The following is a 13,575-nucleotide window of genomic DNA, read 5'->3' as shown; positions in this document are numbered from 1 at the left end:
GCTTACTCATGCGCGGAGTTTGCGGGGGGCAGGGGGAGCATTGCCCCCCCTGGCGGCTGAAACGGGTAATTGCATTGTTTCAACAAAAAAAATAATTGCATTCTTTAAAAAAATTATATATTATAAATATCTTAAATAAAACAACTAAATGGTGGTAGGTAATACATCTGATTTCATATACTCCTTTAGTAAAAAAAATTCAGGGCTCTGGGTCATGTGACAAGTAACGTAAGTCCAACGATTCTCAGCTAGCTAGCATGTAATACCGTTGTAGTTACCTGGTCGGACTCGTTACACAAAAATATGGACACAAGGAGATTTTTAAAACGTCGAGCTCCAAATGACACAGATATTCAGTCTTCTGGATCTAACAAAGATACAACACAAACAACAGTAGCCGATGATGATGACGACAGGCAAACAGACACCGCTGTGAACTTGGAGGATACACCGAGCAGCTCTGGATCAGCAGCAACCGCTAGCAGTTCTGACGTTCACCCCACGGCCACAGATGCACTAGCTGCACTAGGTAACACCAACACAGATGATCTTGGAGAAAAACACGGCTGTCCCAAGCAACCTGCTCTGCCCCAATTCCCCTCAAAATGTTTTGGAAGTACAAAACGATCGTTTTTCACTTCTACAAGAATTACCCTTGGCTTGAGTATTCCGTTAGAAATGATTCAGTCTACTGTTTTGCTTGTCGCCATTTCCAGACGTTTTTTTTTGCCCCCCCTGGCTCGAATGTCAAACTCCGCCTATGGGCTTACTCTACAAAATGTCTAGCGTGAAAGCATCCTTAAACAGAGGTGAGTAACTTCAGATGTAGCCCATGAGATGGCACTTAACCCAACATCCAACTCCCTTTATTTCAAGACTCAATTAGACATTTCATTGTGCAGCGTTTCAGTGTCGCCGCGTCACCCATAACACAGCTGGTGTTTTGAGGATGGGTACCAAACAGCTGTTGTCTCTTAAGTGATGACCTCTGAGTCGTGCAGGGCAGTACAGAGACATCTCTTCGACCCAGAATAACTTCTGCTCTCCGCACTTCTGTTGTTAACATCGTGATCCGTCTGAAAGCTGGAATCACTGATTGGTACGTCTGGGAGCCCGAAATATGCTTTGAGTGCCAAACAAGCGAGCAAAAGCTGGATCTAGCCAAGAGTCTGCTCATTACATCGCTGAGAAAGACAATCAGGATAATGATGTAGCATACCACAGTCATCTGTGCTTCCTGTACACAAAAACAACAACTAAATCTCTTCCGATGAAATCATCTTAATGCCACCTGTATTCTGTTAATCCAGCAGCTAACCATTATACGACTGATACAACCACTGCCATTTACTCTGAAAATAAAAATGCAGCCATCATTTATTCACTCCCATTTCATTCAAATTTATTACTTTTCTGTGGAACAAAAAATAAGATAGTTCGAGAAATGTCTCAGTGGTCTTGTGTTTCATGGAAGTCAAAGGAGGCTAATGTTGTTTGGTTACCAATCTTCCTCAAAGTTTTAGGCAGTTCTTGAAATTTTTAGGCAGAGAAGACCACAAAAAAGACAGACAACACAAACTGAGGAGCAGATTTGGACATCTCTTGGGAGCAACCTCTCCCATCATAAACCTGCCGTCACTGGAGCGGGAGGATGTCCTCTTTGTGCCAGTTATAAAGTACCACCCATTTCCACCGACCAGTGATTTACAGTTTACACTTATCCACACTCATCTTTCTTTATCCAAATACTGACCTTAAAGGGTCATCATCTACTCGGACTCTCGATCTTATTCAGAACACAAAAGAATACATTTGGAAAAAACGACATCGAACCCCATTTACTTTCATCGCCACTGAGACATCATTATTATTGGTTCATCTTCACAAAACACAAACACAGATACGTATCAGCTCCACTAATGCTACCTGACTTTTGAAATTCAATGCTTTTGGCAGAAATGTGTCCATTGATACCACAGCTCTTATTACTTCGACTGAATGGTTGCTAAATATACAAAATCAACAGAAGAAAGCCAAGACAATCATTTACTGCCAGGATTGCTTCCTAAATGTCACGCTAGGGTGTTTAACCGTGGTCACACCAGTTGCTTAGGCACCACAAACACAAAAACACAAGTTGATCATCAATCAAACAGCTGAAAAATAACATCAAATTATTTTTGGCTTTGCTGCAAAACTAATCTCGAATCTTGATCTGAGATGGCTACAGTAAGAAAATACACATTTTATAAACCTTTTCATGAAGTTTATAAATAACACATGCAGTACCAAAACAAAGTATGGAATAAGTTTGATGTAGCAGCACTATATTATATATATAAATATACAGTATATAAGTATGCACTATATATTTTGGCCAAAATCTGCAAAGAACAGCAATGATACAGTCAATATCTTCATAAAAAGCCAAGCTTTATGGGGACTGACACGTGGGATATGATCACAAGCTGTATAATATGTATCGCTGCCTTCAATTTTTTGGTATAATCTGTCATGATTCTGCTGCATCATGTCAGGTTTCTCTTAGTATAGTGGCAGGATCATGACAGAACCTCATGTTTAATGTGGAGAGAGGCAATTATTGTTGTAATTGCCTTCCATACGCTCTCTTCCATACGGTCTCTGTTCCCATCCTCTCGTTATTGATTAATGCCCTACACCTGTTTCCCTCTTGATTTGCGCCCTTACTTAATGCCCTTGTGTCTTCTGTCTTGTGCTGGTTCGTTGTGATTTGTTTGGTGAGTTCATGTCTTGTCAGTTTAGTTATTTGTAGTGCATGTCAAAAGTTAATTTAAGTGTAGTTAGTTTTAGTCCTGTCTTGTTATGTTACCCCCACGTGGGTCTTTGTTTTATTATTTATTAAATTATCTGTTAACCCCTTACCTGCTGTCTGCGCTTGGGTCCTCTGTCGGTGTCTCACCACGAGAATCATGACAATAATCAATTTAGTTGTATTACTTTATAGTGAAAATTGTTGTAGCTTACAAATAAAATTTCGATTAGTTAAACCAAAATCATTCTGATGAGTTGATGTAGAAATATCAAATAAACAATGATGGTTGGATGATATCTAATAGTGCTGCATTGATGATTCAAGTCAGCCGAACACTAAGGTCCTGTCATAATATCAGTCCCGAGCGATCGTGGGTCTCCTATGCGGACAGGGACAGTTAAATCGCTATACACAACTATATATACACAAACTACACACAAAGCCTTGCCACCATATCAAATTTGAGTCAAATCACAGGCTTCACTTATCCCGTGCGAATGCGCCACATGAAATACCGACGTGGGGAAGTCCCCAGATAATACCAATCCTGTGCGAATAGGGCTATTGTAATCTATCAAAATGACGGATGGCATTTATATTTTTCAGATACTAGTAAAAAAATCAGTCAATGATGGAAAACTTTCAGTTAAAGCGACCTCAGGTTCTGATTGGTCACCTACGTTTGGCGCCCTCTGTCCTCAAATTAAAGCTACACTACGTATTTTCTTAAAAACAGATCATTTATAAATTCATTTATTATAAATTCTAATTTATAAAAATCCTTCAAAGGGTTGTACACTCTCAACAACGATGTGTTATATTATAATACCTATTTGCGTCATGATAATTGGCTTATCGCTTATTGCTCCCGAACTCTTTGTAAGTCGCTTTGGATAAAACCATCTGCTAAATGACTAAATGTAAATGATATTTGACACATTATGTCACTTTTGGTTGATAGTGTGTTAAATAAAAGGCACAACACAAGTTGATTTAAGTGTTGTCCTATAACGCACATTGTGTTGTTATTAACACCAAGCTTTTTAGAATGTAGCATCATCTCAGCCGTTTGAAAAATATCGAGTCAAAAGCAAGCGAGCATACGCCCAATCCTTACAACAAACGTGTCCATACTGAGATCCTTACAGCCATTTGCTTAGCAACATAAATATTACTGTACATCACAAACACTCTGTCCATTGGAATTGATCCCATTCTCCGTAATTTGTGATAAATGAATACAACATGTTTACCATTTCCACCCCCGGCATGTTTGAACCACATGGTGAGATTATTAATTGTTTCCTAGCTTTTCTAAAACTGTCAAGAGGAACTTCAGTGACCCGTTGTCCATATTTTCTCAGACGAAATCGCTCGTTGAATGCTTGACCATGTAAATGCCATGATGCAATACAACTGGAATTTACATAAACTGTAATATCAGAAGTACAATGAGGGTCACAGCTGGTAATCATTGAATCTTAGTAGGTGGCATTGGATTTCATTCCAGTACCCCTCGAAAGGTCCACTTTGGTGGACCTGTCGCTTTACGTTCTCCCTTTTATGTCCTGCAAACATATGAGAACCTGCTGGGGCCCTTATGGGCCACATATGACCTCAATCCAGTTTTCAACTTAAACACTACATCATTCAACTTTCTACATCAATTTGATCGTTAAAGTTCCCAAATGAGCTAACTGGAGATGCTTGCCTTCAACAGTGCAATAGTGAAACAGTGAACGCAAAGAACCTTAAATAGGGAAGATAAATAAAAGTGGATGCATACTACCAAAAATTCCATCTCAATGATGCATTTCTCACAACTGTGGCTTTAACCGACGTCAACATTGTGGCATGCGAGTATAGTATGGGGTTTTTATTGTCATAAGCTACATGCAGTTTAGCGTTCCTCAAATTGCTACATCAAATTTGGTCGTCATAGAGAATGCAAGAATGCGTGGTCATTTCAGACATCAAACGAAGAACAGGTCATTGATAGAGGCAGCTTAAAGCATTTACAGTAAAGAGATTAAAGAGGGCTCTTTGTGTGTATATGAATCATACAGTAAAAGCATGTCTGAAGCCACTTATGGGATTCAGATTAACTTGAATTTCTGTTTGATTTAGCAGTGAGAATCTAAAGGAATCATTACTGAAGTGTTGAGGCCTGAAAGACACACAGCACAAGTGCGTAGCATGTAAACAGCTGTGGGGTATTAACTCAAGTATGAAGAACAGATTCCTCAAAATCATCCTCAAAAATGCAACGCTGGGGTAATAACGTTCCATTTAAAAGAATGCCAACCCTTGAAACTTACGTTACATTTTTAAAGCCTTGAATAAGTTATTGTTCAATCACCCTCGTGTTGTTCTCATGACTTTCTTTTGTGAAAAACAGAATGCAGTTCCCTAAAAAACAGTCACTTTAAGAACCATTTTTTCTCACTTTTGGCAATCTGAAGAACCTTTTTCTACTATAAAGAACATTGTGAAACAGAAAGGTTCTTTGGGCTTAAATGGCTCTTTCTGGAACCATTTAGCCCAAAATGGTTTTTTCTTGCACCTTTTCTTAAAAATAAATGTCCCTTTCTGTTTTCATGTATCAAAAAAGAATGATGACTGGGGTTATTCAGCTTCAACATGACAAACGTCAGAATGAAAGTGTAGTGGGGTAGGCGGGACGAGAGCCGGGATTCGAGGCCGGTATCACGGAGGAGATCGGGAGTATAAGAGGATGAGCGACCGGACCCTCAGTGAGAGGACCAGGCCTGGAGTAGAGGGCATTCTCTCTGAGGGGTGATGGGGTGCGCAGGGCGGGACGAGAGCCATGAGGGAAAGGCGCGAGGCCGGTCACGTGAGTGATGACGAGCTTCAGCTGTGTGTGCACCGGTCTCGCATCTCTCAAGGAGGAGCTCCGGAAGCATAAGAGAGGAGCGACAGCAGGGCAGTGCGAGAGAGGACCAGGCCTGGACTTTATGTTGTGTTTTATTATGTTTGTATGGCCGGCAGTCAACCTTGAGGGAGCTGCCGGCATTTTAAGTTTGTTTTATTGTTTGTTTATTTAATTAAAAGTTGTTTTACATTCACCGCTTCCCGCCTCCTTCCTTCCTTTTATTGAACTTCGTTACAGAAAGTATCATAAATACGGTCTGTGTTACGAAATGGACCAAAACTGAATTCCACTGCCGTCTTTCTGAAACCTTGTTACAGTATATCTCCATATTTTGTGATTAGGGCTGAATAACAAAGGACAATAAAGAGCATTATTGCAGTAAAACTGGTCTCATATAGCCTACCACAGTATGCAGAGCAAATTTGTTTCTTCTTTTTGATAGAAAGAGTAGAAAAGAAACAGTAGTCTGATCGGTCAGGTGCTGCCGGAAGAGATGTGTTTTCAGACGATTCTTAAAGACGGCTACAGAATCTGCTGATCTTGTAGCAGCGGGCAGATCATTCCACGAATGTGGAACCGGACCAGAGAAGGTCCGTGAGGAGAGAGAATGTTTACCTTTTTGGGATGGCACCACAAGACGTCGTTCGTATGCAGAGCATAGGGAACATAAGTCTGCATTAGCGAATGAAGATAAGGGGTGCCGAACCAGTGTTGCTCTTGTGGGCCAGGAGCAGTGCCTTGAGTACATTTAATATTTATAAATTATATATAAATATAAAAATGTATATGCACATGTAAATATTTATTGCACAGCAGTGGTATGTTGAATTGGCGTTCCACCGTATTTTGATGTTATAACGAAGTGTTAACTTATGAAAGTATCATTACAAATACAGTAAAACAGCGCTTCTATATAGCCCTGATGTGTGCCGCAATGTACAGCATCTGATAAATTTAATAACTTTTTTCACATTTTTCCATTTCTCTTGAAGAAAGTCTCACAGGTTTGGAACAACAAGACGTTAAGCTGCTCATGACGAAACGTTTCTGCTGAACTTTTCCTTTTAATATTGCACATGAAATTAAAGCGGTGGCCAAGTTCAAACCTACAACCCCATCTCCGATCACTTTGAATTAAATTACAAAAAAAAGTTGAGTTAAAAAAAAAACTCACGTATGAAGTCACTCAAAATGACTGTGAGAAGTTAAACGGATGGAAACAAAGATGCCGTTATGACTTAAGGATGAAAACATTTTTTCGTCATTTTTCATTACAGTGTACCACAGAGACAACAAATCTGCATCAAACTAACAAAAGCAAACTGATGGTTATCGCAAGCCCGTTCCCGTGGCCAGCATTGTGACGCCATCGGGTGGTGGTGAGCCAAACGCTAAGGTTCGAAAGAAATATTCCCATCCATCACAGCGCAGTGTGACCGTGCCCTTATTAGATAAAACAGCCAAGTGAGTGATGGCATTAGGAAGCAGCTGGGCCGAGCGCAGAAGAGCCGGGTCACAGAGATGTCATCCACCCCGCTACTGCGTCATGCTGTTTCCATGCCATACTGTAACACGGGCTACAATCCAACTGACATGATGCCTGTTGTCACTGCATTCTCACAAGCCTGCCATATACTGTATATACTGAACAAAACACCATGAGGTATGAGATGCATTCGGTCATGATGGATTGCATTATATTAGTATAAAAATATACACTCGGGCCTATGCAGGGACGACAAGCATGTAAGCACAGAGGAATATCAATGTGGCTGATACCATAGTATATCAGACTTGACTTTTGCAAGTAGAACCAAATACTCTGAAAGCGCTTACTTCTGCCTTGTGGACCCCCGGTGCTTCATGAGGCGTCTCGTCCAGGAGATCATCGTGGCGAACAAGTGTGAATTCCCGGATGAAGACAGCATCGCTGTTACTGCTGACCTGGAAAAAAGTCAAATAGAGTCTCATTGTAGTAGTTAAAAAAAGAAGAAAAAAGAAAATGATGTTGTTACTTAAAATAACGTCAATTAAAATAAAAAATACATTTCATTTTGATCTGTATCATTTACCATACAGGTTGGGTCTTGTCCAACTATCGTTTCCGATTCCCCGTTTCAATTTCAAAGTATGATAAAAGAAATCATCTTCAAAAGTGCTGCAAAACTAGTGGTGAAACGGATTACGGATGATCCGTATGGATCGTGCTCTACGGTTCGGAACGCATGTGACCCACAGATTTTCTGGAAGTTTATTCATCAGAGTTTTAGCACGCACACGCTCTCCATTATCTGGACGAGTGCAATATTAAAGCGCATTCTTGCGTATATCTTAACTTAAACTGCTGCATAAGCAGCAATGTTCTGTTGAGTCAAAGCACAAATGACATGATTCATGGGCAAACGCGCACCACTTCATATATATTTGTTATACATATTATCATTTTTGTATGCGTGCATTCTGTATGACAATGAAAAGCCTAGAATATACATAATAATGTTAAATAATCTGTTAAATTAATCTGTTGATATTCTTTAACCCCATATAAGTGGTGCTATTTTTGAGCATTTTACTGATTGCAAAAGCAAGTTATTATAGTTATAATTATAATATTATATAGTAATAAACTACCATGAGCATTTACATAAGCCGATACAAAAAAATGATCCGATCCGAGACTCAAAATCCTTAAAATGATCCGAACTGTGAGTTTTGCGTTCCCTTGCACCACTACCCAGAACTGTTTGCTTTACTATATTCGTAAAAATATCTTCTTTCGTGTCCAACAGAACAACGATTTTCCAACGCAATTTTTCCAACTAGCTTTCCTGTAGCTCAGCGCTACCGTAGTCAATGGTGGCCAAGAACTGTTTGGTTACAAATATCTTTCTCTGTACAAAAAAATGTATACAGGCTTGGAACAATTTGAGAGCGAGTAAATGAAGACAGAGTTTTCATTTCTGGGTGAACTGTTGCTTTAAGGAATGTAATGCAATATTACTGAATAAACTTACACATAAGATAAAACTACTTTGAAGAGCTGCCATTGTATAAGTGGCCGATCGTTATTAAAAGAGGAAACAAATGTCTATTTAACAAAGCTTGAGCCGGTCACAGCCTGCCAAACTGATAACAAGCGATTCAATAAAATAAAAGAGGCTGCCAATTCGGTTTCAAAGCCACATTTTTGAAGCAACCGAGCAGTGCCTGATTCTGGACAGCGTATATAAGATAACAATGAAATGTATAGCGTTTCTTAACATGTTCTGACAGCGCGCTAAGTTACGGAATCAGGAAATTATTAGTGAGTCTTTGAACATTATCTGACATCAAAGAACGGCATTAAAAACCACCAATAAATTCTCAATACATATGCATCTCATAACAAAAGCTCTGTGGGGAAGATAATGTGTTTGATGTGGGACATCGCCTCTGTCGAGCTGTAGGGTCGGGTGTGTGTTATTTTGGTGAACGACCGCATTTCAACACCATATAATGCACACACATCATAGATGTTACGCACCGCTCTTGAGCAGATTCTTGGCTCGAGATCCATTGCGACTTCCAAAAGCTTCTTTACTTTCTGTACATACATTCCATATGGCCAATAAGAGGCTATTACATGAAGCATGCATTCATATACATTACAGAGGTTCCTCTTTCACAGCTCAGGAGATTTGATTGAGTTCTCAGTATTGTGAGGATCAACTTAGATGTTTCTTCAAAAATCGAGAAGTACGAGAAATACAAACCGAACCACCGGAGACAACTGTTCAAATGTACAAAGAGCATCAAGGGGTACAATGAATGTAGATTGAAGAGGCAAAATGGATTTGAGTAAAAATTGACGAGAAAGGTTGGAGATATTGAGATCTTCAATAGTATAAACTTTTGACTGCGGAATTGATCAATCCGAGATCAGTTGGAGACATTGTTGAGATCTTTTGTGAAACTCTAATAGAGACATTTGTGAGATTTCTGACCCCTTATTCTCAGGAGAAATATCTGAGATGCAAGACCAAGATCAAAATGATATTAATTAGATCTCTGTTGACTTTTCTTTTTCATGGGTAATGATGCGGCCAAACTAGACTTTTTGTTCCATTGACTTCAATTGATACGCATGCAAATGTGCGCTTGGAAACTCAAGCTCCTGAAAAAAACCAAGGTCAAGTTTGGTGAACTCTGACACGTGGAATCATATCACGAGACAATCGTTTGACTAATAGAAGAATCATACACCACAGTGTTATCTTTGTCAGTTAGATAAAATGCTAATAATAATAATGTCACACAATCCCGTTTTGTACAATATAGCTATAAAATAATGAAAACAACAATATCAGTAGCAATAAGTTGGTTGCTATGGTTGCTACAGGGTAACCGTGTAGAAGCTTTATATTCTAATAGCCTAGTGTGAACTCGGCATACGTCTGATATTGAAGACTTGTCAGCAAAATGTACTTTTTTAAAGTATCTAAGACAGGCAGGGTGTGGAGCCAAAACAAAAATAGACCAGTTGGGCAAAAATGACTCGTGCTAAAAAAACAAAGACTGTTTTTTAATTTATCAAGAGAGGCTTTTGAATCTTAGACACAGTTTTCAGTCTGTTCGCTGTGTTGGTTCACAGTCAATCCTGAAATGATTTCCTGTTGGCTACATATTAAAAGCCTTGAAAATTCTTGAGCAAATATTTTTACGAACAAGCATTGCAGTGACACAGACACAATATCCCCAGCTGATTGGAAAGTGTCTGCCTGGTTCTGTATCAATCCATCATTAGGACTTTATCTGAATTGAGGCGGGTGTGGAGTGAATTCTGGCTGAACTGAAGCCTAATGATGCATGTAGCCAAGCGTTCTTCTGAGTGTTTAATACAAATCAATCTCCTGCTAAAGAAACAAGACGTTAAAAAAGAGTGACTCAAGTTCAAATGAGATCGGGCTTGCGCTCCCTCCAGACCCAGACACTGACCCGGACGTCCTCTTGACAATATTATAACTGGACCACCATGTACACCGTCACATTTGAATATAATTTCAATTTCGAAAACACTAAGACATTTAAAATGATATGGTATCTTAAAACTAAAATAATCTGGAAAGCCACTTGTTTACCTGAGTGAAAATGTTATACTGCTCAAATGTTGCTCTTTCATTGCTCAGCAGATTTGATGGAGTTCTCTGTTTTGTTTCATTTAAAGCCCAAACATGAAAATTCTGTCATCAGACCTTCACGTTGTTCCAAACCTCCAAAATTATTTGTTAATGTCGGTCCAAACAGATCTCGTTCCAAATTGACTCCCATAGTATTTATTTTCCCTACTATGGCAGTAAATGGTGGGAGAGATCAGTTACTGACATTCTTCCAATGATCTTTTTCTGCATTCATCAGAACAAATAATTTTGTACAGGTTTGTAACAACAGGGTGAGTAGATGATGATCCATTGTTTTGGTGAACTGTCCCTTTAAGTATCAAGATGTTTCTCCTTAAACTGCTTGAATGAGACAATTCGTAGCCTTGGCATTATAAGGTTCCATCTGACATTTCTTTTCAAAATTGAGATAAAACAAAAATGTTTTATCTCCAAAAAACCTTTACAGCTCAGTAGGCCTACCTAAAAACTCCTCAGAATACACATACAAACGTATTTAATATGTCAGTTCGTAGATCTGCATTTTTAAGTATGGGGTGTAAAATGAATGAGATGGTAGAGGTATACAAATCTGAATTTGGGAAAATTTGAGTGTTTGAAATCAAATTGAGGCACTCATCTCCATATTATGTGATATTTGGTCACTCTTTACGTTTGTCACTGGGTATTGCAAATATCTAACCAATAAAAAGTGTTTGTCAACTTCGACAACACAGTATTGTTATTAATATTTCCATCTCCTGAAAAACAGCGACTTTGGACAACGGCTTTAGATAGTCTAATAGTACCTGTACATGTATTAGACTCAAAGCCGTAATTAAGCGAGGTCTATTTGCCAGCGGCATAAATTCATTCTTCTCCAGTCGTATTGCATTTCAAAGCACAAGACGGGTACACGGAGAGAGAAGAGGAAGTGAACCCGGGTCAGATCGGGGCCTTCAAAAGAACATAATCAACTATAATAACACCAATCTGATATTATAATTGCTCTATCCCGCTGAGAGGTGCCAGCTCACTGGCCAGGGGGAGAGAAAAGTCAAGACTACACAAGATGCACATGCCCACTCTGGGATTCTGTTTCATGCGTGGCCACCTAATAAGATCTACTTTGTTGTTTTGATAACAACACCCTCTTTTCCACACCACTTCTGGGGTTATAAAAAAGGATATTTTCATGGGGATCAGAGGCCGCTTTCATTGGAACGGTGGGAGGGAGAGGAAACCTCGAGTGACATTTACTGACCTCTCGTTCCTCGTGCTTTTCTTATATAAGTTTTTCCTGAAGGGAAGAAGGTAAAACAATACACATTTTCGTGCCACGATCGCTCTTAGCGGTGTTTGATCTAATTTAAAAAGGGAAAACCAACTTTTCAAAACTGTGTCTGCAATGTCTGTTGACACATGCTTCCCCGTGGTGGAATCTATAGGAAGAGTTTCCACATGTATAGTTATGGAAATATATCATGATTGGGCACAAAGGCTTATCCTTGAAGTATGTTTGTTAGTGCAGACAGGTCAGGGACGATGGTAATTATTGCACTGATAGGGTTTACTTCTCTTTCATTTGACAGGTTTTTGGCTGCCCAGAGGCAACATTACACCCTTTGGTGTGAAAGCTCTCCTGGTTGCAATTTGCACTTCAAGTATCACGCATGAAAGACCGAGGTGCCGCTCCTTCAAGAATGACCACGGCAAAATAATAAAAGTGTTTCCATCAGCTTCTCCTGTTCCTGACAGGTTGTTTGATTATTTTCTCATTCGTCTGGAGTGTTTAAAGATATACTGCTCGCTTCTACACATGCTTCTTTAAATATCTTTCAGAACTTTTCAAATTAAAAGCTCTCAATTCATTTCAAAATAAAACATTGCTGCAAAAACGTTCTCTTACTTTTATTTTGAAGGCACATTCATTAAAGACGTGATTGTGACGGATCTATTTCAGGGAAAAATAATAAAAATAATATATAGATATTATTGCTGGCGGGACAGTTTTGGCCTGTGGCCGTCCCCTGGCATATGTTAAAGTACCATAGCAACCAGGCGCTATTACAATCTCATAACATCTCTCTACCATAGTACCACCAGAGTACTGTTTTTAGGGAAACTAGTATTAGAACCACTAGTATAATGCGATTTTGTGACTGATATTTCCAGATTTTGTCTGCTTCCTCAGACAAACAGTCTCGGTTAAGAGACGTTAATATTTCCTCTGCATACCATTTATAGCAATGGCATCTCCTTCGAGTGATCCAGTGGTGTAAATCAAAGAAGTGTGTTACCCGCAGATACCTCATTGGTGCCAGTCTGCCTCGTGACGAGATCATTCAAGGACGTCCTGAATTGTTCACCTCTCAGGAACAGATTACAAGATCCTCATCTGGAAATGAGCTGTGGAAGGAGGGAGGAACCTCTGGTCCTCCCTGTGTCCACAAGTCCTTTCAGCTCATCTGTCTTCTTCTGTTTATCCAATAAAATTCCTAAAGGGCTTCTGTCCTGTGAAATATGTCCGCTATGCACCTCTTGACTGTCTGTGCCTCTTCAAGATGGCATTTTTATTTACCGTAGAGTAGGTGCCCAAATAGGTCAATAGCAAAAGTAATATCTAAAGTCTATTCAAGTGATAAAAAATGTAAGTTCTGTTCTCATTTATTCACCCTCTTGTATGTTTTTCCTTCAGTGGTTTTGTGTTCATACAATGGAAGTCAATGGAGGGGTCAATACCGTTTGAATAT

The 13,575-nt window shown here is 39.4% G+C and overlaps 1 protein-coding gene across 1 annotated transcript in view; it reads right to left on the bottom strand.

Annotated features, from left to right (window-relative positions):
• LOC306898014 (ADAMTS-like protein 1) overlaps nt 1-13,575 on the bottom strand; it is a gene marked incomplete at its 5' end in the record, with an annotated part of 83,759 nt that overhangs the window by 66,091 nt on the left and 4,093 nt on the right. The window contains one exon of the mRNA XM_079463216.1: nt 7,524-7,631. Coding sequence (XP_079319342.1) covers nt 7,524-7,631 — 108 coding nt within the window. The remainder of the gene's footprint in view (nt 1-7,523; nt 7,632-13,575) is intronic.

The sequence above is a fragment of the Barbatula barbatula genome (assembly GCF_947034865.1).
Source record: "Barbatula barbatula genome assembly, chromosome: 1".
Lineage (NCBI taxonomy): Eukaryota > Metazoa > Chordata > Actinopteri > Cypriniformes > Nemacheilidae > Barbatula > Barbatula barbatula.
Note: the sequence above shows the minus strand (reverse complement) of the source record. Positions and strands in the feature narration are given on the sequence as shown.